This window comes from Manis javanica, unplaced genomic scaffold (genome assembly GCF_040802235.1).
Source record: "Manis javanica isolate MJ-LG unplaced genomic scaffold, MJ_LKY HiC_scaffold_25, whole genome shotgun sequence".
NCBI lineage: Eukaryota > Metazoa > Chordata > Mammalia > Pholidota > Manidae > Manis > Manis javanica.
Window position 1 is genome coordinate 1360203 of NW_027332171.1, and position 27187 is coordinate 1387389.

At 40.2% G+C, this 27187-nt stretch overlaps 1 protein-coding gene across 1 annotated transcript; it reads left to right on the forward strand.

Annotated features, from left to right (window-relative positions):
* Positions 1 to 19082: 19082 nt before the first annotated feature.
* Positions 19083 to 24093, forward strand: LOC140847630 (olfactory receptor 5AN1-like). The gene is made up of 2 exons (XM_073228347.1): positions 19083 to 19093; positions 23166 to 24093. The coding sequence occupies exons 1-2, from the start codon at positions 19083 to 19085 to the stop codon at positions 24091 to 24093; spliced, it is 939 nt and encodes a 312-aa protein (XP_073084448.1).
* Positions 24094 to 27187: the final 3094 nt, after the last annotated feature.

A 27187-nucleotide genomic window follows, 5' to 3' on the forward strand; every position in this document is an offset into this window, starting at 1 on the left:
AATTTAGAGTAAAATATTTCAATCTTTCTATTTTTAATATGATGTTAACTATGAGTTTGTTGCATATGGTCTTTAATATGTTGACATATGTTCCTTTTATATCCAGTTTTTTGTTGATTTAATAATGAAAGTGTTGAATTCTGTTAATGCTTTTACAACTTCTTTTCAGATGATCACATGATATTTATCTGTTGTTCTATTAATGCAGTGTACCAAAGTTAATCATTTTTATATGTTGAAACATCCTTGCATCTCAGGGATAAATTCATCTTGATCATAGTGTATGATCTTTTTGATGTGTTGTTGAATTACATTTATTAATATTTTGTTGAGAATTTTTGCATCTATATCATCAGAGCCATTAATGTGTAGTTTTGAGGTCTCCCAGCTTGTCTTTGAAGAGTGAAGAGGTTGGACCCGATAGCCAGTGTTACAACATTCAGGAGGCTGAGGGATGAATCCCCAAAACATCTAGTTCTGAAATCCAACTGGACTTAAATCCAGAAGACCCACAGGTTAGAGCATAGAGACATTTCTTACTGATTTTCTCCCAGGTCTTAGTGCAGGGGTAGCATTCAGCATATCCAACTTCCAGCAACTCAATGAAAAAGAACTGTTTCTATATTGTAAAAGCTGCAGCCCATGTGTGAGGCTTCTAATTTGACACACACCTACCGACAGAAAGTAATCCTCGCTGGACACCATGGAGGTCTGCAAGTGCCATCATTGCATTCCCACACTTTCCCACTCTGGGTCACCAGCCTCTCCTGGGAAGTAACTTCTGCACAAACCTGGTTCCCCAGGTTCTGTGATTGCTGCTCAGAGGTACATACCATGTCATCCTGGCACTATTGGTCATTGGCACTTGCACATGAGTCCCAGAGGACTGAAGCCCACAAAGAAACAGCTCTTAACAGATTATCATCTCCAAAGACTAGTGCAGAGCGAATAGAAAGAAACCCCCAAGTCTCGTATTCCTGCAAAAGAAATCTGTTTATGTACTTCCAAAATGCTTCCTGAGTGTCTGGTTCCAGTCACCCTGTATCAAGTTGTTGAAAGTGATCCTCCCTTTCTGGTCACTAACAGTTCTTGTTATGCCATAAACTACAAGGAGCTTATTGGAAGACCAAAGGCTCCTGGGAAGCCACAAAGGACTGAGGAATAACTATGAGGTAGGGCCTGGAAGGATGATAAGTTTCATCTACACAAGATCGCCTTTGTGGATTACAAGAGGTGGCTGTTTTATTTATGCACATAAAACACAGAGAATCAAGAAAAATGAAGAATCTGAGCAATAGGTACCAAACAAACAAAACAAAAAAACATAAAACTCTAGAAATAGGGGTGTGGAGTTAAGATGGAAGCATAAGTAGGACAGTGGGAATCTCCTCCCAAAAACATATATTTTTGAAAATACAACAAATACAACTAATCCTAAAAGAGAGACCAGAAGACACAGGACAACAGCCAGACTACAACCACACCTGCGAGAACCCAGCACCTGGTGAAAGGGGTAAGATACAAGCCCCAGCTTGGTGGCACCTGAGCGCCCCTCACCCCAGCTCCTGGCAGGAGGAGAGGGGTCAGAGTGGGGAGGGAGAGGGAGCCCAGGACTGCTAAACACCCAGCCCCAGCCATCCGACACACTGCATGTGTGGAGTGCTGGAAACTAGGGAAACGGGACAGCAAGACCTTTGAGCAGGTCCCGAAGCCAGCACCCCTGTGACAAAGAAAAGCGAGTGCTTTTTGAAAGTCTTAAAGGGACAGGGATACCATAGCTTGACAGAAGCTTCCTGGGTCACAGTCCAGCAGGTGGAAATTCCAGGGAAACCCAGGTGCACTAGCCCCCTGGGCAGCTGCTCTGAGACCCCTCATGGAGGTATGCAGCCAAACAGTATGCCATTCATTACCCCTCCGGGACCCTGCCATAGCAGAGCAGCAGCCAGAGGCTGGCCATGCCCATAGCAAGGGAACTTCCTCCATACCAGCCGGGTAATTACAGAGACCCAGTCTACACATAATTACCCAACACAAGCCACTAGGGGTCGCAGCTGTCCCAGTAAAGAGGCCAGGAGCAAGTGGAAAGTCTTAGTTCTACGGGCTGACAGAAAGCCAATAGCATACCACTGCACCTATCAACATGGAAAGGGAAAAAATTTGATCCGGACAAGACAAACCAAGACAGCTTCAACATCTGCTACATCTTACCCTGAAAAGGAACCCAGGCAGATAGATTTAACCAGTCTTCCTGAAAAAGAATTCAAAACAAAAGTCATAACCATTTGGATGGACTTGCAGAGAAATATGCAAGAACTAAGGAGGAAGAATACAGAAATGAAACAAGCTCTGGAAGGACTTCAAAACAGAATGGATGAGATGCAAGAGACCATTAATGGACTAGAAAACAGAGAACAGGAATGCAGAGAAGCTGATGCAGAGAGAGATAAAAGGATCTCCAGAAATGACAGAATTTTAAGAGAACTGAGTGACCAAACGAAATGGAACAATATCCACATTATCGGGGTACCAGAAGAAGAAGAGAGAGAAAAAGGGATAGAAAGTGTCTTTGAGGAAATAAGTGCTGAAAATTTCCCCAAACTAGTGGAGGAAAAGGTCTCTCAGACCACAGAGGTACACAGAACTCCCATGACAAGGGATCCAAGGAGGGCAACACCAAGACACATAATAATTAAAATGGCAAAGATCAAAGAAAAGGACAAAGTATTAAAGGCAGCCAGAGAGAAAAAAAAGTTCCCCTACAGAGGAAAACCCATTAGGCTATCATCAGACTACTCAACAGAAACCCTACAGGCGAGAAGAGAATGGCATGATATACTTAATGCAATGAAACAGAAGGGCCTCAAACCAAGGATACTGTATCCAGCACGAATATCATTTAAATATGAAGGAGGGATTAAACAATTCCCAGACAAGCAAAAGTTGAGGGAATTTGCCTCCCACAAACCACCTCTACAAGGCATCTTACAGGGACTGCTCTAGATGGGAGCTCTCCTAAAAAGAGCACAGAAGAAAATACCCAACATATGAAGAAGGGAGGAGGAGGAATAAGAAGGCAGAGAAGTAAAGAATCATCAGACTGTGTTTATAATAGCTCAATAAGCGAGTTAAGTTAGACAGTAATATAGTAAAGAAGCTAACCTTGAACCTTTGGTAAGCAAAAACTTAAAGCCTGCAATGACAATAAGTACATACCTTTCAATAATCACCCTAAATGTAAATGGACTGAATGCACCAATCAAAAGACACAGAGTAACAGAATGGATAAAAAAGCAAGAGCCATCCATATGCTGCTTACAAGAGACTCATCTCAAACCGAAAGACATGCACAGACTTAAAGTCAAGAGATGGAAAAAGATATTTCATGCAAACAACAGAGAGAAAAAAGCCGGTGTTGCAATACTAGTATCAGACAAAATAGACTTCAAAAAAAAAGAAAGTAACAAAAGATAAAGGACATTACATAATGATAAAGGGCTCAGTCCAACAAGAGGACATAACCATTACAAATATATATGCACCCAATATAGGAGCACCAATATATGTGAAACAAATGCTAACAGAATTAAAGGAGAAAATAGAATGCAATGCATTCATTCTGGGAGACTTCAACACACCACTCACTCCAAAGGATAGATTCACCAGACAGAAAATAAGTAAGGACACAGAGGCACTGAACAACACACTAGAACAGATGGACCTAATAGACATCTATAGAACTTTACATCCAAAAGCTACAGGATACACATTCTTCTCAAGTGCACATGGAACATTCTCCAGAATAGACCACATACTAGGCCACAAAAGAGCCTCAGGAGATTCCAAAAGATTGAAATCCTACCAACCAACTTTTCAGACCACAAGGGCATAAAACCAGAAATAAACTGTACAAAGAAAGCAAAAAGGCTCACAAACACATGAAGGCTTAACAAACACGCTCCTAAGTAATCAATGGATCAATGACCAAACCAAAATGGAGATCCAGCAATATATTTAAACAAACAACAACAACACAAAGCCCCAACTACTGTGGGATACAGCAAAAGCCATCTTAAGAGGAAAGTATATAGCAATCCAGGCATATTTAAAGAAGGAAGAACAATCCTAAATGAACGGTCTAATATCACAATTATCAAAATTGGAAAAAGAAGTACAAATGAGGCCTAAGGTCAGCAGAAGGAGGGACACAATAGATCAGAGAAAAAATAAATAAAATTGAGAAGAATAAAATTAGCAAAATTCAATGAAACCAAGAGCTGGTTCTTTGAGAAAATAAACAAAATAGAGAAACCTCTAGCCAGACTTACTAAGAGGAAAACAGAGTCAACAGAAATCAACAGAATCAGAAACGAGAAAGGAAAAATCAAGACGGACCCCACAGAAATACAAAGAATTATTAGAGACTACTATGAAAACCTATATGCTAACAAGCTGGGAAACCTAGAAGAAATGGACACCTTCCTAGAGCAGAAATGAATAGTTCAAAAATTCATATGAAAACGTCAAAGACCCCAAATAGCTAAAGAAATCCTGAGAAGGAAGAGTAAAGTGGGGGTGATCTCACTCCCCAACTTCAAGTTCTACTACAAAGCCACAGTAATCAAGACAATTTGGTACTGGCACAAGAACAGAGCCACAGAACAATGGAACAGAATAGAGACTCCAAACATTAACCCAAACATATATGATCAATTAATATTCGATAAAGGGGCCATGGACATACAATGGGAAATGACTGTCTCTTCAACAGATGTTGCTGGCAAAACTGGACAGCTATGTGTAAGAGAATGAAACTGGATCACTGTCTAGCCCCATACACAAAAGTAAATTCGAAATGGATCAAAAACTTGAATGTAAGTCATGTAACCATAAAACTCTTAGAAAAAAACATAGGCAAAAATCTCTTAGATATAAACATGAGTGACTTCTTCTTGAACATATCTCCTTGGGCAAGGGCAACAAATGCAAAAATGAACAAATGGGTCTATATCAGGCTGAAAAGCTTCTGTACAGCAAAGGACACTATCAATAGAACAAAAAGACATCCTACAGTATGGGAGAATATATTCGAAAATGACAGATCTGATAAAGGGTTGACTTCCAAAATATATAAAACACTCACACACCTCAACAAACTAAAAGCAAATAACCCAATTAAAAAATGGGCAGAGGAACTGAAAAGACAGTTCTCTAAAGAAGAAATTCAGGTGGCCAACAGAGACATGAAAAGATGCTCCACATCTCTTGTCATCAGAGAAATGCAAATTAAAACCACAATGAGATATCATCTCACACCAGTAAGGATGGCTACCATCCAAAAGACAAACAACAACAAATGTTGGAGAGGTTGTGGAGAAAGGGGAACCCTCCTACACTGCTGGTGGGAATTTAAATTAGTTCAACCGTTGTGGAAAGCAATATGGAGGTTCCTCAAAATGCTCAAAATAGAAATACCATTGGACCCAGGAATTCCACTTCTAGGAATTTACCCTAAGAATACAGCACTGCAGTTTGAAAAAGACAGATGCACCCCTATGTTTATCGCAGCACTATTTACAATAGCCTAGATATGGAAGCAAACTAAATGTCCATCAGTAGATGAATGGAAAAAGAAGATGTGGTACATATACACAATAGAATATTACTCAGCCATAAGAAAAAAACAAATCCTACCTTTCCCAACAACATGGATGGTGGTAGAGGGTATTATGCTCAGTGAAATAAGCCAGGGGGAGAAAGACAAGTACCAAATGATTTCACTCATATGTGGAGTATAAGAACAAAGCAAAAGTGAAGTAACAAAACAGCAGCAGAAGCACAGAACCCAAGAATGGACTAATAGTTACCAAAGGGAAAGGGAGTGGGGAGGATGGGTGGGAAGGGAGGGATAAGGGCGGGATGAAAAGAAAGGGGGCATTACGATTAGCATGTATAGTGTTGGGGTCACAGGGAGGGCTGTGCAACACAGAGAAGACAAGTAGTGATTTTACAGCATCTTACTATGTTGAAGGACAGTGACTGTTAAGGGGGATGTGGAGGGTACTTGGTGAAGAGGGGAGCCTAGCATAATGTCCTTCATGTAATTGTAGATTAATGATACCAAAAAACTCCCTCTAGAAACAGACCTTACTGAATAGGGACAAGTGACTTGCCTGATATGTAATTCACTTATGGAGATAAAAGTGTCCACCAAGGTTAGGAAAATAATGCACGAATGAAATGAGAATTTCAACCAACAGTTACTAAATAGAAGACATTATCAAATAGAATCACATAGATGCAGAATAAGATTTCAAAAATTCAAAACAAATTCAAGAGCATATGGGATAAACTAGAAAAATACTCAATGAAATTGAAGATAGGTCAATGCAATTCATCCTTTTAGATGATCAAAAAGAATAAAGAATGAAAAAAGTGAAGGTAACTTAAGGGACTTAGGGAAACCATCAAACAAACACATCAATATTTACATTCTAGAAGTCTCAGAAAGTGAAGAGAAAGTAAAATGGATGAAAGCTTATTTCAGTAAGTAATGGTTGGAAATATCCCCGACCTGGAGTAAAAACAGACATCCAGAGCTAGGAATCTCAGAGTACTCCAAATAATGTAAATCCAAGAAGAACCATACCACAATGTATTATAAATAAAATATAGTAATATAAAAACAAGGCATCTTAAAACAGAAAGACAAAAACAACTTGTTATGTACAAGAGTACCTGTGGAAGACTATCAGTAAATTTACCAGCAGAAATTTTCCAGGCCTAGGAAGGTGGCACAATATATTCAATGTGGTGCTAAATACCTGCCATCCAAGAACATTATTATTACCTGGATAAGCTGTCCTTCATAGTTGAAGGAGAGGTAGAGAGTTTTCCAGACAAGGAATTCTAAAGATTTCATTATAAGTAGACTGGTTTTGAAAGACATTCTAAATGGACTTCTTCACATAGAAGTGAAAACTTGCCAATTAGTAATAGGAACCATATGAAAATGTAACTCTCACTGGAAAGGTTAAACTAGTTAACTTCAGACACACTAATGTTATTGCAGTTGTATGTCCCTTATAAATCTAGTATCAAATATGAAAGACAAAAGTAGAAACACAACTGTAATCATAAAAATCTGTTAGTGGATACAGAAGATGTAGGTTTTTCAATCAAAAACATAAAGTATGAAGCCAGAAGGGTAAGACTGTAGTTTTAGTATGTGTTAGAGCTCACGTTGTTTTCAGCTTCTAACTGACTGTTTTAACTATAATAGATGTTTTATATAAGCCTCATGATAACAAAGAGCCAAAATCTCTAGTAAATACACAAAGAAAAAAGAATTTAAGCGTACCCGTAGAGAAAGTCACCAAGGAAGAGAGCAACAAGAGAAGAAAGGAGCCAAATGATTACAAAATAGCCCGAAAACAATGAAAAAAATGACAATTGCAAGTCCACACCTCTCAATAATACTTTAAATGTAATAGGACTTTCTTCCGTGAAACACATTGAATGTATGAATATATGGAAGAACAAAGCCCAACTGTGTGCTGCTTATTAAAGACTCATTACAGTTTTGGAATCACACACACACTGGAAGTGATGGGATGAAAAAAGAAACTGCATGTAAATGGAGACCAAAATAACCAGAGGTAGGTATAATTACATCAGAAAAAATAGACTTTTACGCAGAGATTGAGAAGAGGCAAAGAAGTTTATTATATAATAATAGTAAAGTGGTCAATCCAACAGGAGAATATAAGATTTTAAGTATTTATGTCTCCTATAGAGGAGCACCTAGATACAGAAGATAAGTCTTAACAGAGATGAAGGGAGAGCTAGACAGCAATACAATAAGAGCAGAGAGCTTCATTACCTCACTTTCTACAATGGGTCGATCATCCAGATGGACTGCCAGCAATGAAACACAGGACTTAAATCACATGTTAGGACAAATGGACTTAATAGATATTTACAAACATTTCATCTAAAGGAAGCAGCATAGACATTGTTCTAGAGTCATTTGGAAGCTTCTCCAGGATAGATCATATGTTAGGCCACAAGACAGATCTTAATCTATCTTTAAGAAGATTGAAATCATATCAAGCATCATTTCCAACCACAATGGTAAGAAAGTAGGATTCAAGTAAATAAAGAAAATTGGAAGATTCATAATATGTAGAGATTAAGCAGGAGGCTATTGAACACCAGGATGTCAGAGAAGTATAAAAAGAGATACAAAGTAATATCCTAGTTGAATGAAATATAAATACAACATACCAAACTTTATGGGATGCAGCAAAACAGTTCCAGCAGGAAATTCTTAATGATGAATACCTGCATTAAGAAGAAAGGTCATTCAAACAACCTAACATTAAGAGAAGACAAGTAGTGATTCTACACCATTTTGCTATTCTGATGGACAGTGACTGTAAAGGCGTCTTCTTGGGGGGACCTGGTATAGGGGAGAGCCTAGTAAACATAATATTCTTCATGTAATTGTAGATTAATGATAACAAGAAAAAGGAAAGAAAAGGGGGATTACTCCCTGATAGGATAAAACTAACTGTAAATCAATGATTAAAGCATGCTTTAAATATCCTTAATTTTGATCATTTAAAGGGTGTCATATGATCAGATATGGAAGTACATTTTTTTCATAATATTCCATTCTTTTAAAAAAAAAGCAGTTCCAGTGTGTTGATCTCCAACAAGTTCTTCACAATGATATAAAGGGCATATCGAAGTGTGGGCAAAGGGTTTGTTTGTGTTTATACAGAGGATCAAAGCTTAATTTGGCTACCCAGAAAATGAATTAAGATACGATATGAAGAAGAACTTCCAACATCAACATCCTCTGGAAGAGTCATTCCAGAAGATGAACATCAAAAACTTCAATGAAGATTCCGGCACTGCTGCAGTTGTAGCTGCATTCATCCCACCGGTTCCTGGACTTGCCATTGGAATGAAGAAGGAGATATCTAAGCTGGCCTGTCCATACAGTAAAATTATAAATTTGACTGGATCTATACTGTCGGAACTCAACCAAGAATTAGGAGAAGTGCAAGTTGCAGTGCTCCAAAATCTTGCGACTACAGACTATCTACTGTTAGAAGAACATATGGGATGTGAACAGTTCCCAGGAATGTGTTGTTTTAATTTGCCTGATTTTTCTCAAACTATTGAAATTCAGTTAGACAATATCCATCATATCATTGGTAAGTTTTCACAAATGCCTAGGTGTGCCTAACTGGTTTTCTTGGTTTCACTGGAGATGCCTGGTAATTGTATGTCTGCTTTGGTTATGTAGCTGTATTCCTATTATGTTAATGTATGTGTGCAATTTAATAAGTAGTTTAAAACCTATACATGCTCATGTTACTCTACAAAAAGATATGTCAAAGAAATAATCAATCTTCCCATGTTTTCTTCTGCCTGCTACTTCTATAGCTTTTCTTCTTCCTTCCTAATTACAACTCTTAAGTAGAATTCGTGCCTCATAATGAAATTCCTGAGAATCATAATTCTTCCAAGTGGTAAAGATACCTCAAGACAAATGCTGGGCATAAAAGCCACAGGGCATAAATCTGTAAAGAAATAAAAAGCTAACCTTTTCAAACAATATTGCTTCTCTCTCACTTACCAACTTTACATTTCCCTGTATGGCCCTGGAAGATGACTGGTTAGCCAGAGATGGGTAAGATTCCTCAAGGGAGGAACAACCTAAGACAGGCACAGTCACAGGGGGGCCATCAGGTGAAAAATTGGGGATCAACAGAGGTGAGGCTTAGAACCCCCCCCCCATATTGAGAGAAATCTTCTGCATCCGTGGATGCTTTGTTGCCCTTGTCTAGCTTGGATTGATACTTAGTCTATAGGCACACACCTGATCATCTACATTTGCCCTCTTACAGCACTAAACTATATTTTCTTCCTTTATCTTGCATCTACCTACCACTTCAGCATTTTATTAAAAATAATAATAATAATAACAACAATAATATGGGAGAAATGTGGGATTCACATATAAATCAAGTATAAAAATCAAACAAATATTCATATTTGACCTCATTGTTTATAGTTCATAATGCGTGATCAAAACCGAAAGTTTCTGTGATGACTGCCCTTGCACTGTTCATCTGGAATTCACTATGTAAGAATTTGTTCACCATGTAAGAACTTGTTCGTTATGCTTCAGAAGATTGGAGACTGTTGAGAACTAGGCTTGGGGTTGATTAATGATTGTGCATTGAGTCCCCTATACAGAATTTTGTTTTTGTTAACAACGATTTGATCAATAAATATGAGAGGAGCCCTCTCAAAAAAAGAAAAAAAGAAAAAAAAACCCCAACATTATAATGCATGGAACTAGAACTAAATAGTAGAAGGAAGGAAATAACAAAGATCAGCATGGAAATATATATAAAAAAACTATAGGACATTAGAAAAGATTAATGAATATAAGGATGTGGCTTTTAGAATGATAAGCAAACCAGACAAACATTTAGTTTTAGTCATCATGAAAAAAAAAGACCGGACTGTAATACATAAAATCATAAATGAAATGGGAGACATTACAACTAATACCACAGAAATACAAAGCATAAAAAGAGACAACCATGAACAACCATAAACCAACAAACAGGTCCATCTAGGATAAGTGGACAAATGGTAAAAACATACAATTCACCAGGACTGAATCCTGAAGAAACAAATCTCAACAGATCAATTAGTAAGAAGACTGAGTCAGTAATCAAAAACTTCCTAGAAGCCACAAAGTATCTGGAACTAAATGGCTTCACTGGTTAAGTTCTACCAAACATTTAAAGAAGAATTAATTGCAATGCTTCTCTAACTCTTTCTTAAAGTAGAAGAAGAAGTAACACTTCTAAACCCATTTTATAAGGGCAGCATTTAAATGACACCAAAAACGGACATGGACAGTAATAGAAAAGAAAGAAAAGTTCAATATCCCAGTGAACATTGGTGCAAAAATCCTCATATAAATATTGGCAAACTGAATTCAGTAATACATTAAAAGGTCATATACCATGATCAGATACAGTACATTGCCCCCCATGACTTGTTTATAACTGAAAGTTCGTACCTTTTGAGTTCATTTAAATAAACTCCCCTTAAAATTATAAACAATATTTGTGGGAATGATATTAAGTAGATACTGTAACTCAAGGCTTAGCCATGCACCATATGTTGGAAAAGATTCCAATTCAGAACATCAAAATTATATCTAGCATTAATGGAAGACATGCTGTGTATGACACCCTCCAATAAGTGCTGTGCAATCATTATCTAATTTGATTATCTCCATGAAGAGCAGTAATGAAGTAGCTACACTACTACTATCAGCTCTACGTTATATGTGCCAGTACTGAGGTCAGGAGGGGTAAATTCTTGCTCATGGTCAACAAACCAGCAAGTGGAAAGCCAAAATTCAATGCATTGTGGCTGATGCCAATGCTCATATTGGACCATCGAAAGTCATGATTCTGTCATGAATTAATTTTACTGTACTCATTATTGAGTGGATTTTCTCACTTTTGCCTAGGAAATAATGCCATGTCTGCCCTTACAGGTTTGGTGTGATGATTGATTAAGATCAGATATTTGAGAAAATGTGCTTGTGTGTGTGTGTGTGTGTGTGTGTGTGTGTGTGTGCGTGTGTGTGCGTGTGTGTGTGTGTGTGTAATGTGTGTGTTTTATAAATTTTTATAAACAGTGAGGGTATCCACAGATTCTAACTTTACTGTGGTGAAGCTGTTTACTACCACCTAGCTGTGTCCATGTTCATGGAATATTTTATATCTCTTCTTGTTTCAGATTCCTCATCTGGAAATTGAAGGTATCAGACTAGCTGATCCCCTTGGTACATAGCAGGTCCTCTGACCCACCATTTCATTAAAAAAAATAGTTACTATCCATGAGATCATGATAGGACCACCACGGGGGTACTGGGTGATGGTATCAGAAGGGACGTGAAAAAGTGGGGCATGAAATTAGGCTTGGAGAGAAAACCTCCGTGACAGCCATGTCTCCAGAGAGCAAGAACCCTGGGGACCTTTCCTTCCTCTGACTGTCTTTTCCTCCTGGACACCTCCTTCCCCTTAACAACACATTTGAGAGGAATCCCAGGTGTGGGCATCTCTCTCGCTGTGAGTTGGACAGCCAGTTTATAGACTAAAGCTCCTGTCTTGCAGTGTAATCTGAGAAAACCCATTTGGAAAAAGAAATAAGCAGTTTCAACCTTTGGCGAGAATTCTGTGTACTTGAGGGATCTGGGTCAAGGTGAGAGGGCGAGAATACCGGGCTCAGTGGATTCCATGTCCTCTCAATAGCCCTGGGATCCTCCTGGTCGGACTGTGCGGTCCAAGTTTGTGGTGCTCAGTGTCCCCCGTTTGTCAGTCTCCCTCCCCCTCGACCCCACACCCTCCACTTAGGGCTCTTCCTTGGGTTTTCTCCTTATCCATGTTGTCTGTCGTTCTGTGGAAAGACTAACCACTTATGTAACATTTCAGGTATTACTCTGGGGCGAGAGGCAGGTGTTGAGCTCTAGTTCTTCAATTTCTTATTTATTTATTTTTGTTTTGGTATCATTTATCTACAATTACAAGAGAAACATTATGGTTACTTGACTCCCCCCATCATCAAGTCCCCCCCACAAACCCCATTACAGTCACTGTCCATCAGCGTAGTAAGATGCTGTAGAGTCTCTACTTGTCTTCTCTGTGTTTCACAGCCCTCACAGTGCCCCCACCTACATTATGTCCTGCTATTTGTAATACCCCCTTTTTTCTGCTTCTTCCTCCCTTCCCTCCCGTCCTCCCCAGTCCGTTCCCTTTTGGTAACTGTTGTCCATTCTTGGGTTCTGTGTGTCTGCTGCTATTTCATTGCTTCAGTTTTTTTCCTTGTTCATATACTCCACATATGAGTGAACTCATTTGATACTTGTCTTTTTCCACCTGGCTGATTTTCACTGAGCATAATACCCTCTATCTCCATCCATGTTGTTGCCAATGGTAGACTCTTAGGGATGTGATCTTGAACTCTGTTGCCTTCTTTTTTTTGTCCTTTAATAGGGGGATAATAAGATCATCTGTAAACTAATAGATAGTATATCTGAAACATAAGAAAATTTAGAAGGTAGTAAATGAAGACTTAATCAAAAATAATAAATTACTGAATTATAGGGAGAATATCCTAAACTGGAACATTCTTGTCTGTTTCCCCAACTTTAACCATCACAAAGACCCTTTTAATGTGATTTTTCCCTGGAGGATTATTCTGTTTTTATAATAATGACAATTAACTTGGTGTCCATTTAAATTTATACCTTTGATTCATAATTTCTGAGTAGGGAATGACAAGCTAGTCGCTACATAATCATATGACAGAGAACTCATGTATAATTTCATTCCTCTGAAATATTGCAAATAGTTCTGCTTTTTCATCTTTGAAAAACCTGGCATAGTACGGTGGCGCTAACTGGGTGACACAATCTCAGAGAGTGCCGCACCTGAGCACAGGTAGTGTTTGCCCTCTTTTACCTTCTTTTACTTCTGTTTCCTTCATTCAGCGACATTCCAACTTAACACTACTTTACTTTGCACAACCTTAAAAACTGACTATGTCCTAAGTTGATAAGAATGGAAGAGTTTTGTATAGTTTTGTTCTATATCCACAAAGTAAAATTCCCAGCATATTGACATCAGTCATCATTTCTACTCCAATGAATTAGTCAACACTTGGAAAAAAATTAATCAAAGAGGGTGATTATATTTTGAATGTTTCCCTTTTTTCTCTAGCTTACCTTATTTTTAAGAACATATGTTTTCAGGGTCAAATTTATCATGAGTAAGTAAAACAACCCACCTCACCTCACTCTTTGTGGACCCCTGATGCCTTAGACAGAGGGCATTTAGTTGTGGCTGCCTCTGCTCCCAGAATGTAATAAGAATGTGAAGAATTTTAGTACAAGTGCTTAATCAAAGTTTGAATTATTTTCACGGATTTGATCTGTTATGTTAGTATATTTGGAGATGGTATGTGTGGTAGTCTATATTTTGAAAACATTTTCATTGAATCTTACTCCTCTTGTATAAAACATTTGACAAATGACTTGGCAGCAGTCTATTCAAAAAGTAGGAGAAAAATTTCCAAAGTCAATAGAAATGAAGCAAAGTAAGATATTTTTACTTCCACATCCAAAACAGCTTCAAAGAACCACTTATTAGTATACTCAATATGTATTTACTGTTAAATGCAATTATCAGTAATATTAGTAAACCAGAGTCATATTAAATAAACCAGCTCCACTAGGCCATGTACTGTACCTCATCAGTATTATCATTTCAGCTGCGTTGGTGCTGGTGGAGCACAGAAAGTGGCATCATGAGTTGATGATCCATCTGAGTGTGAGATAATGGAGCAATACAAGATGGAAACAAAGATGATCATTTATTAACAATATTATTGATATTGTGCTAGAGGCATCCTCTTCAGTAATAACTATATGAAGAGCTCCTGATGCTTCAGTGTTAGTTCTGCCTTATTTTTCCTTCATAGGGAGGAAAGACAATAGGAATGATAATTGCTTACGTTTATTTAGCCCTTATTGTTTTAAGCCCTTTACGGCATTGAATCCATGCAGCAACCCTATGAGGCGCTAAGCACTACAGCCCTGCTTATACATGAGGCAGCTGTAGCACAGAGAGGGTAATAACTTTCTAAGAGTGCTATGCCAGGAATTAAAAGCCAGGAATGTGTGAAGTCTTCCCTCTGATCCTTTCTCCATCATTTCCCATATCACTCTCCCTCTGTCTCTCTGTGCTGACTGTTAAAGATTGTGGATTTACACATACTAATAGATTTTCTACTTATAAATAAAGGAGTTGTAGACAATTCAAAATACAAGTATAGAGAAGAAAATCAAAATCATAACACTCATTATTTTGGTATTTGTAATTCCTTCATGGGTGTGTGTATGTGTGTGTGTGTGCGTGTGTGTGAGAGAGAGAGAGAGAGATTGTATAAGCAATTGTTTTCTCTAGTCAGGTGGGACTATTTTGTGCCATCATCAGCAGTATATGACAATGCATAACCTTTATTGATTTATGCTATTTGTACTAAAGTCATTATTACATTGTCCATTGCATGTTTTGTTAGTGTTTTCCCTATTCAGAAACTATATTTCAAGAGTATTTTACTTGAGTGGGTTTTTCTGCTCTAACCTGATTTTAAATCGCTAAATCTTATTTTGTTCTATGTTTTCTGTTCTGGTGTTTTATTTCAGATATATCATTCCCATCCAAGATTATGTAAATGCTTACCAAGTCTTTATCCTTCTCTATCAGTTGAAATATAACTTAAAAAAAACTACTAAGTTTATGACATACTCAATTTTCACTAATATTTACCATTTTTTCTGAAATTTCAGATATTATTATGGCACTTTTCTATTTTTACAAGAATCATGAATTATCCATCTTTATTAAGCTTTTTAATACTTGAATGTACAAGACTTTTTATTTATTTTTTAAATACTTTCATATTTCATTTCTTCCATTTTTTAAAAAAATTATACTCTACTTGACATACAGTATATTAGTTTCAGGTGTGCAGCATAGGGATTCAACAGTTTTACCCTTTATGAAATTCTTACCATGATAAATGTGTTTACCACCTGTCACCATATGATTATTGACTCTATTCACTATGCAGTACTTTTCATACCATGAATTATTTATTCTGTAATTGAAAGTTTGTACCTCTTTATCCCATCACTCATTTCACCTAATCTCCCACCGCTTATGTCAACCACCAGGTTGTCTTCTGTATTTATGGTCCATTCCTGGTTTGTGTTTTGCTTGTTTGTTCATTTCAAATACTTTTCATATTAACCTTTGTCAAAGTTTTCTTGGCTATTCTCAGTGATTCACCCTTTCACCTCAAGGAAGTAAGAAAAGTTATGGAACAGAACCAACAGGTTCTATCTATTATGAATCTGTTAGTAAGTTCTAGGCAGCTGAGTGTATCAACAAAAAATATGAAATAAACCTATCAATTACTTGGGCATTGAAATTACCCACTTGGACTCTTTCTCTGCATCAAGGCCCGTCATAGCGTGATGTTGGTTGTCAGCTGACCTAAGGAGACTCAAACTCAAGGAAGCCTGATACAAAATCATTTACCTGGCTTGTACTTCATGGCCTCAGGTGATTTGACGTGCTTCTGTCCGAGGTCAGAATCTACGTCTGCCTCGAGATTCTGATGCCTGAGGCTGCCTGCAAGGCTGATGATCTCTCTGGAAACTCCCCAGATTGACCCATAAAGCTCTAGTACTCCTGGCATTCTTATCAATAGGGACAACAGTCACTCATGGTTATCTGTAAGCAATCAATGATAATAATAGCCAACACCTATCAAAACAGTTACTATGTACTAGACTGTGTGCTGAGCATTTGTATGAAGTTTCTCCTGTAAGCCTGCCAGGAACAGGATGGTTCTGGATCTCTCATGGTTCTCACTTATTGTAAGTGGTCAATCTTAGTGTGTTTAAGCCATTGGGACTGGTACACAGAGCAAGAGGGTATCAGAAGGAAAACTCGAACGTCTTAATCTCTAACTACATTCCAGTGCTATTCCTTATGTATCAAAATACTCTAAATGATAATATATTGGGGTCAACAGTGAGCTATACCAGCTTCCCTTTTGTGTACTTTCTATGAAGGCTTCCCTAGTACACATATTCTATAACTTCATTGGTCACACATGCTGTGCCCCAACAAAATATTATCAGAGTTATAAACTGTGATATAATTTCCTGACCAATTTGGAGATCAGATTCTAAATACATTTACACAAGTTTGAGAAATTATTACTAAAAGAGTAAATGTGGGTAAAATTCCAATATTCCAGAATCTCTCACTTGGCCTCAGTGCCTCTCCATATCAATAGGTGTTACCAAGGGGTGGAGTGAAGTACTTAATTTCCAGATCACTAGATGACTTCAGAGGAGGTGGAGAGTGAGCGCACATATGGACCAGAGAGGTTTGGTGGGGCCGGGCAGCTGGGTCATGAGAGACATGGGCCAGCACAATTAGACGGCTGCTTGGAAGCTATAAACAGGTTTCTTCCACTTCATTTCTCTCTTTTACTGATTCTGGCTTCAAAGATTATTTCCCCCTGGCTTGGAACATGTATTCCCCCTGGAGTTTTCATGGTAGTAGTTGGCAGGAACTTTGAAACAGTAATGTGTATTCATGGGTGTGATACTTGGGCAGGCTGCCCCTAGAGATGTTGGGGAGAGACGCAGAACCCATTGTGAATGGTGGGGAGGCCCCTTAGCTGTGGAGGGTGCAGCTTCACCTGAAGCCACATCTATGGGCCTTCCACATGGGAAGCCCCTAGTGGGGACCTGGTATAGAGGGAAACACCTTCTAAACAGGTGGGGCCTTCCCCAGAAATGGGGAAGAGTCGAGATACCAGAAGCTGTGGAATTAGTCCTCCATGAGACGGAGATAGAAGACTGCTTAGAGGCCATCAGTGGCTGTGTGGTGGCTGGATTGTGTGATGTTTGTTTCTCAAGATATTGGAAATGTTATTGAGGATAGAGGCACACTGAGGCATTGCTTGGAGGAGCTGGACGATGACCTATGGGACGCCCTTAAGAAAGAGAGACACTTATTGGGCAGTCAGGTGTGCTCCTGAAACACACGTGATCAGCGAGGGAGGAGGCAGCAGGAGAACCTGTGGTGCAGGGGGCCATGGGGGTGTGGGAGGAAGGAGTGATGTCCTCAGTTGTTGAGACAGATCAAAGCAGCAGGAGCCTGGGGAGGGTAAGTGGGTTGGAATGAGGGCAGAATTGTTGCCAAGGACACCACCAAAGGCACTAGCCCCTCCTGTATTGAAGGCCCACCTGGTGTTATTAAGTAAATAAAATGCAATAACTGTGTGCTCCTCAGAGGGAGGAGTGGCCCCCTCCCCAGGTTGTGGAGCACTGCATGCTCAGCCCCTGTACCCAGGATGAGGTGGTGGACGTGAGTGTCTGTTACAGGCAGAAGCCCTCGGAACCTCTGCCTACATAGCCTGTATATATCTGGGTTTTGAGGATGGAAAACATTGTTATGTTGGGTTCTGAAATGAGTAGACTCGCTTCCCTGATGACTCATCCTTCTCTATCTCAGTGGTTGCAAACTGCCTGTCACATCTCAGGGAATCAGGCACATCTGGATTGGCTGACAGCAGCCATCAGGGCACTTTGGCCTAATCAGGGTTACTTACCATACTTACCCACTAGCTGGGTAACATATACAGAGCTCCAGCAGGTACAATGGGAGCTGGGCATGAAAAATATCATCTATAGTATGGACCCCCAGGGCGCTGATGAGGAGTTTTTCACTGTAGGAATGATAAATCTGGTGCTCCACACAGCTTCCCCATCTCTCTTTGGGTCCCTAGTGACTATTCTTGCCGCCGCCCCCCACCCCTGTAGCGCAACCCATAAGTGAGGTTAGCTGTACTTTAGCAGATCTGGGGAAGGTTGAAAATAAGAGCACGGAACGGAGTTCGGGCTACGACTGAAAGGAGAGGTGGAAAGCGCCCCGTGAAAGTCTCAAGGACACAGATATTGATTGGTTTGATAAAGGCAGGGGTAGTGAAAGAAAAATTTGATGGACATCCCAAAGGAATCTTGTTAGAACTGTGGCACCAATTAAAGCCAGAGAATCAGTTTCAGCTGCTGATGTCCATGACATGAATCCAGAGGCAATGCCCCATGTCCGGCCTGGGTCCTTGCAAGACGTGCTGGGGGACAGTACTCAGGCTTTGCCAGGGCCCTTTTCCCCACAGGAGGAGGACTGGGCATTACGGTGTGACTGCGCATGGGGGGGTCAAGGTTCCCACCTTGGGGGACATGGTGGGGCCTGGAGGCCACATGTAGAAATAGTAATTCATTGGTTCCCCATGAATTTACAATATACTCTGGTGCTGGTGGACACAGGAGCTGAATATTCTCTGATTTAAGGGGAAACCAGAGCATTTTCCTGAGGCCCCTGCGGTGATAGATGGCTATGGGGTAAGGCAATTAGAGTGATGAAAGCCCAAATCCCTTTGGATTTAGGGTGTGAACCCCAAAGGAGTGTACTCTGTACATTTCCCCCATCCCTGAATATATTTTGGGGGTGGATATCCTTTAGGGCCTATGGTTACAGACCACTGCAGGTCAGCTCAGACTAAGGGAACATGTGGTAAAGGCAGTTCTGTGGGGACATGCTAAGCACCCACCTGCAGCTCTGCCTGTACCTTAACAGATGACAAATAGTAAGCAGTATACATTGCCTGGGTTTCACAAGGAAACTGGAGGAACTCTACAGGAGTTGAAGAAGGGGGGCTTCATAAAGTTCCCTCATAGACCTTTTAATTCCCCACTGTGGCCGTGGAAATGCCGGACAGCTCATGGCATATGACCTTGGATTACAGGGAATTGAGTAAAGTCAAACCGCCTTTGCATGCTGCTGCCCCTCTATAGCAGCCTTTATGGACACACTGTCATGAAATAGGGACATATCATTATGTTGTTTACCTTGATAATGCTTTCTTCTCTATTGACATAGCACAGGAAGTCAGAAATAGTTTTCCTTCATGTGGGAAGGACAGCAGTGGGGATTCACTCTCCTTCCATGGGGATACCTCCACAGTCCCACCATTTGTCATGGACTTGTAGCCCAGGACTGGGCCACATGGAAGAGAGCATAAACTGTGCAGCTGTATCACTACATTGATAATATTATGCTCATGTCTGATTCTCTTGAAGATTTAGAAGGAGGAGTTCCTAGACAGCTGTAACTGGAGAAAGGATGGCCTGTGAACAGCACCAAGGTTAAGGAACCTTCTTAGATAGTAAATTTCTTAAGGGTGTATATAGTTGGGTAAAACCAAAGTTATCCCACAAGCAGTCACAGAAAAGTTCCATGCTTTCTCTACCCCTACAACTGTGGCAGTATTACAAGAGGTTTGGAGACCTTTGGGCTACTGGAGAGGGTTTCTCCCACACTTCGCACAAATTCTGAAGCCCTTATACTGGTTGGTACAAAAAGTCTTCAGGTGGGACCGGGATGAAACAAGTGGAGCTGCTCTTACTGCTTCTAAGTGAGCAATCAAGGCTGTACTGGCCTTGAGTGTAATGGACTCATCAAGGCCCTGTGAGCTAGATGTTCATGTAACCAAATATAGCTGTGGATGGGGCCTTTGGCAGTGGCTTGAATGGAAACACCAACCTATTGGATTCTGTTCACAAGTATGGAAAGGAGCAGAGGCCCAGTACATCTTGATAGAGAAGCAACTGGCTGCTGTGTACCACACTTGGCTAGCTATGGAGCCCATCAACGGAACAACTCTGATGAAAGTAATAACTACCTGTCCCATTGCAGGGTGGGTGCAAGACTGGAATTAAAGGCTGTGGAGTGGTGTGGTACAGACACCTACAATGGCCAAATGGGACACATATTTAGAGCAGTGTAGCACCCTTTCCACTAGCCCCTGATATGGAGAATTCTGATGCTTATCTAGGCATATAATAGTAGCCATTGGTATCCAAGAGTCCTCTTCTGGAGGGAAAAGCCCTGTACTTGAAGATGCTTGGTAACCAAATTGCTCCAGTCTCAGGCAACCCCTGAAGTGGAGGGCTGTGTCTTTCCATCCTAAGACTGAGACAGTATGGATGGAGGATGGAGAGGGGAATAGCACCCAATGGGGTGATGTGTGGGCAGTATGGCTGGTGATCAGCCAGGAGCATTCTCCCATAGTTGTCTGCACTGACAGCTGGGTCGTCTACCAGGGTTGACTGTGTGGCTACTGCCATGGTCCTGTGCCAACTGGATGGTTGGTCACATGCCCCCTTGAGGGCAAGAGTTGTGGCAAGTCTTATGAGCCTCTTGTCAGACCAAGACAGTTACTGAATACGATGTGACTGATCATTTGCCTTTGGCATTCCCAGGGAATGATTAAGGAGACACATTGGCCCAGATGTGTTTGTTGGCTAGAAGGAAAGCCTGCCACTGATGTTGTCCAATGGTTACATCAGTGTTTGTTCCATGTGGGGCAAAAGATTATGTGGGATGTATGCTCTGACTTGTGTGGACACAGCTACTGGACTGTTGATTGCTCTTCCTGCACATCGTGCAGATCAGCAAACCACCAAGAGAGGCCTAGAGCATCTCTGCGGCCTAAGGCTGGCTGCAGGTCACTGAGAATGATCAAGGCACCCACTTTAGTGGACATGCATTTCAAGAATGTGTGCAGTAGTTAGGGATAAAGTGACAGTTTAATGTACCATATAACCATACAATGGCAGGGTTGATAGGGAGGTACAATGGTTTTTCAAAGTCTCGCCCAAGTTCATACAACAATAGTCTATGGTGCTGGTCAGTGCCCTTACAGGCAGTGCTATGTCATTTGAATGAGAAGCCCCAAAAAGGAGCCTTGAGCCCTGTGGACATGCTAACACACATTGCTGCCTCTCCTGTACAACTGTATGTGCAAACTAAAGGGGAGTTATTGAAGCCAGGATATGGCCAGCAGAGCAACATCCTGCTGCCATCCCTACTGCCCTAAACCCTAGAGACACTGTTGAGTGGATGTGATTCTGGACATTTCAACATATGGATCAACGATGGTTGGCCTTTCTGGCACCTTGGTGAAAAGGCCTGGAAGCTGGCCTCCTGTGTGTTCCTGGAGTAACAGCAGAGTGACCCCCAAAGGTCACATAGTGCACCCAAAACACCCGGGAGGTAAGAGCATTTTACAGGGAAGTTTTGTTTTATCATTATGCCCAGTGCATACACCTCCCAGAGCCCTGTACAGTGACCCATCTGTAACCCTCACAGGGAGGGGGTGTATGTGTGGTGTACTAGACCAGGACGAGATCCCTATCCTACCAGTGTCCTGTCACGGGACCACTCTCTTGCATGCATCCTCCTGATGGGCAAGATTTTCCCAGGCTGGTGTCATTCAAACATGTATCCTATTGCCCTTAAGGTTATTTTCTTCTATAGTCCCTGTGTCCATAACCCACTTACTGGCTGCAGCTGCTGTGTGATGATTACTCTGAACTCCCTACCTGTTCAGCTACTGGCTCCTGTGGAAAGGTCAAGGCAGGGACTTAATCTGTATAGAGCTTTGAACCTAGCTGAATCCTTGAGGATTATCTTGTTTTTATTGCCGCTGTTATTGTATGTTATTAGTCTGGTTACAGTGCTCTAGTTTTCTAGCACACTGGCTGTTACCGATGATGGGGAGCAAATAGATTGTGGGGTGAGATTTCTGGAAGGGTGGACTGTGTGTAACATTGCGATATATCCAGAATGTCTGGCTCGGCCTTAGTGCATTTCCATATCAATAGGTGTTTCCAGGGTGTGGAGAGAAGTGGTCCATCTTAAGATCACTAGGTGATTACAACGGGTGTGGAGAGTGAGCACATACCTGGACTGGAGTGGTTAGGTGAGGACTGGCACCCGGGTCACGAGAGACACGGGTGAGCAGAAGTTATAAGCAATAAACAGGTTTATCCCATTTTATTTCTCCCTTTGAGTGGTGTTGGCTTCAAAGGTTATTTGCCTCAGGTAGGCAACATATTTCCCCTTGGAGGTACAGTAAATGTTTTTCTTATGGATACTGGAAAAAATTTTAAGAATTTTTCAGTATGACCATGGAGAACAGAAGGGCTCTTACAAATTTAACCTGGATTGATGCCACATATGCTTTTCTTATCAGAAAGCAAGTTTTATAATGCATAAAAAGAGGATTTTTTAAAAAAACATATTTTCATCACTTATTTCAATGTATAATAATCACAGAATTTCTATTCTTTAAAATATTCTTCATCAAATTTTTAAATACCTCTTTCAATTCTCATGGAAACTCATGTTTTAGTTGAGAACTTGATGCACTGTACAGGTACTCCTAGATAATGTGAGATAAAAGCTGCTGTGTTTCCACCAGAACAGTGAGCATTTCCCTTTTTCTGGTGCTCAGTGGAGGAAAAAGCTGGCACATGTGAGAATTGTAATGCTACCACATTTGACTTGAGTCAGCAATGAATTGTGTTGTCTCTTTTCTGATCTTAGGAGCAGAAAGGCTATGTTTAGGAGAGGAAATATTACAGAGATCACCTACTTCATCCTCTTGGGGTTTTCAGATTTTCCCAGAATCAAAACAGTGCTCTTTGTTGTGTTCCTGGTGATCTACGTTACAACTCTGACTTGGAACCTGAGCCTCATCATCTTAATAAGGATGGATTCCCACCTCCACACACCCATGTACTTCTTCCTCAGCAACCTGTCCTTCCTAGACATCAGCTATGTGACCTCCACAGCCCCCAAGATGCTCTCTGACTTCTTCCTGGAACAACATACTATCACCGTTGTGGGTTGTGCTGTTCAGTACTTCTTCTCTGCAACCATGGGAGTGAGTGAGTCTTGTCTCATGACAGCCATGGCCTATGACCGCTATGCTGCCATTTGTAATCCACTTCTCTACTCATCAATCATGTCACCCACCCTCTGTGTTGGGATGGTGCTGGGATCCTATGTGGCTGGACTCTCTGCTTCTTCATCCCAGCTGTATGTCATTCTTCAACTCCACTTTTGCGGACCTAATGTCATCCAGCACTTCTTCTGTGACATGCCCCAACTGTTAGTCCTGTCCTGCTCTGACACTTTCTCTGCCAAGCTCCTACTTGCTATCTTAACAATGATCTTTGGGATAATAAATGCCCTTGTTGTCATGATATCCTACGTCTATATTGTCATCTCCATCATGAAGATCACTACAGCTAAAGGCAGGTCCAAGGCTTTCAACACCTGTGCTTCTCACCTGACAGCAGTTTCCTTCTTCTATATCTCAAGTAGCTTTGTCTATTTGATGTCCATCTCTGGTGGATCTTCTACTTTTGACAGATTCACATCAGTCTTCTACACAGTGGTGATTCCCATGTTGAATCCCTTGATTTACAGTCTGAGGAACAAGGAAATCAAAGATGCCTTGAAGAGGTTGCAGAAGAAGGGAGGCCATTACTGAGTTCACTGATTCTGACATTTTTTAACATATTATTCCTTCAGAATCATCTTAACCCGCAATACTGAACATATGAATCAACCATTACAAATTTCACACTGCCTTCAGACACAGAAGGTTTTATTTGACATAAGTTATACACCAAAATGTACCAATACATGGTACAGATCCACACACACATAAGATTTTTAAGTCTTGGAGCTTCATTACTTTCAGTCTATACGAGGAATGGTCTCATCTTTTATTAATCCGTCCACGTGTATTTGTGAAACATCAAGGTTTAAAAACTTTTGGCCGCTTCTTGATTCTGAAACTGAACCCTGAGAAAAACCTGGCACAGGCTCCAGGAGTGTAAAATCCCTGTCTGATAATTATTCTAATGGAACTACATGATGGTGATTAATGTTTTTTTCTGTGTCTGTTCCGATTTGGAGTAAACAGAGATAGGGTTTGGGCATTAGGACAGAAAGAAAGCTATAAAATTGATCTGATTATGCCTCCTGGAATCAGCAGCCTCAGACAGCTAATATTTGTGTAAGGCCTCTTTCAGTGCTAACCATCTAATACATTTTTGTTCATATCCTCATGTCTACCAGCTCTAGTCTATGGAAGGAGGAAATTCCAACCATATAATATCCCAACAGAATCATAAAGTTGCATAAACCAAAGGATGTGGACACTGCAGTGCCATTTACTTATGAGTCTAGTGATTTAGTTTCTGGCATTTAGTTTCCAGTGGAGGTCTTTGATTGAGATATTTTCAAATTCCATGTCACAGCCAATAGTTGTTTCTGAGAGTTTGCATTCAAACCTCTCTTTCTTTCCTGTATTAAATTCAGAAAATTTACCTTGTTTTAAATAGTCAATGGTTCATCTTATCAAATATATTCTGATATGTCAGCACCGGTTCATGTTTAGTAAGGGGAGCCTTGTGTGAGAGTTCATTGTTATCACAGAGCTACTGAATATTCAATATTGCCAAAAAGAAGAATAAATAGGGTAAACTGGTATACATCTTCTCTTATTGTCCATGTTCTTCATTTTATGTTTTAATGGTTTATGGTTAAAGGGGGTGATATAATAGATGGCGTAGAATGGTTAGAGTTACTTTAATTCTGATATGTTCCTGAAGCCCTTAAATACCAAGGAAGAAAATAGACAGTAGGATAGGCAGGGTTCTCACCTCCGGCCGGGTTATATAAAGCTTCTGGTCTTCGTGGTCTGTTAAAAAGAATAACATATTTAATAGCACTGACTATTGATTTGCCTGATTGATATTAGACTTGAATAAGCTTATACGAAACAGATGTCATTACAATACATACTATCTTTGGCATGTCATTTGCTCTTAATGTTGTTTTGGGTCTCAGTTTTGATGAGTGATATGAGTTATTTTATTTAATAAAAGTATATAAGTGAAGAAGTATTTGAAGGTTTTACCAAATCTTTCATGAGCTTCCACATGGGCAGAATTGAGAGAAGTGAAATTTTTGCACCACTTGGAAAGTATGTGAGGGCTTTCACCCAGCCATGGAGAGAATGCAGTGTGAATAAATCTGTAGCCTCATGCTGTCTGAAGAACTGCTTCTTAAAAATGTATAAAAATGTGTGACAAGTCTGTCTGTAAGGGTTCTTGAGGTCTTGCTCATGAGACAGAACTCTGTGAGGTTTATAGTAGCATATTGAATATAATTACTATACAGAGCATTAGATCTCCAGATTTATTCCACTGTTTGTATCTGCTGTGTGTTCTTCACCCATCATCCACTGACAGGCACTTTAGTTTTTTCTGCATCATGGCTCTCGTGAATAATGCTCAGTAAGCATGTGGGTGTGGATATCTTTTAGTATCCTGTTTTTATTTCCACTATATATATAGACCAAAGCAGAATTGCTGGGTCATAAGGCATTCCCATTGCTGCCCTTTGAGTAACCTCTACACTACTTTTAATACTGGCTAAAAGAATTTAAATTCCCGAAAGGAGTATATAAGGGCTTATTTTCTACACGTCCTCACCAACGCGTGCCAACCCTTGTCTTCTTGATGATGCCATTCTGAAGGTGTGAGGTGGGTTTCATTTTGGTTTTTTGCATTTCCCACGTTGTTTGTGTTGTTCAGCACATTTGTTATATATGGCTTTTACTGTGTTGAGGTATGTTCCTTTATTATCCAATTTTTTGATTGATTTAATAATGAAAGTGTTGTATTCTGTTAATAATTTTTCAACTTCTTTTCAGATGATCGTATGATATTTGTCTTTCTATTAATGCAGTGTATCAAAGTTAATCATTTTTATATATTGAACCATGCTTGCATCTCAGGAATAAATTATTCTTGATCATGATGTATGATATTTTTGATGTGTTGTTGAAATACATTTATTAATATTTTGTTAAGAGTTTTTGCATCTATACCATCAGAGCCATTGGTGTGTAGTTCTGAGTTCTCCCAGCTTCTCTTTGAGTAGTAAAGAAGTTGGACCCAATAGCCAGTGTCCCAACTTTCAAGAGTCTGAGGGATGAAACCCAAAAACATCGAGTTCTGAAATCCAACTGGACTTAAATCCAGGAGACCCACAGATTGGAGGATAGCGACATTTCTCCCCGATTTTCTCCCAGGTCTTAGTAAAGGGACAGCATTCAGAAACATCCAACTTCCAGCATCTCAATGGAAAAGATCTATTTGCTTATTGTAAAAGCTGCAGACCATGTGTGAGGCTTCTAATTTAACACACACCTACAGACAGATTGCCAGCCCTGCTGGAGACCAGGGAGGTCTGCAAGTGTCATCTTCACATTTTCATACTTTCCCACTCCAGGTCACCAGTCTCTCCTGGGAAGGAGCCTGTGCACACACCTGGTGCCCAAGTTTTTGTGATTGCTGCTCAGAGGTACATCCCATGTCAGCCTGGCCCTGTTGGTCATTAGCACTTCCACAAGAGTGCCAGGGATTGCAGCCCACAAGAAAATAGTTCTTAACTGATTATCATCCCCAGGACTAGTGCAGAGGATATAGAAAGAAACACCCAAGTCTAGTATTTCTCCAAAATAAATCTATTTCTGTTCCTTCAAAATGCTTCCTGAGTGTCTGGTACCA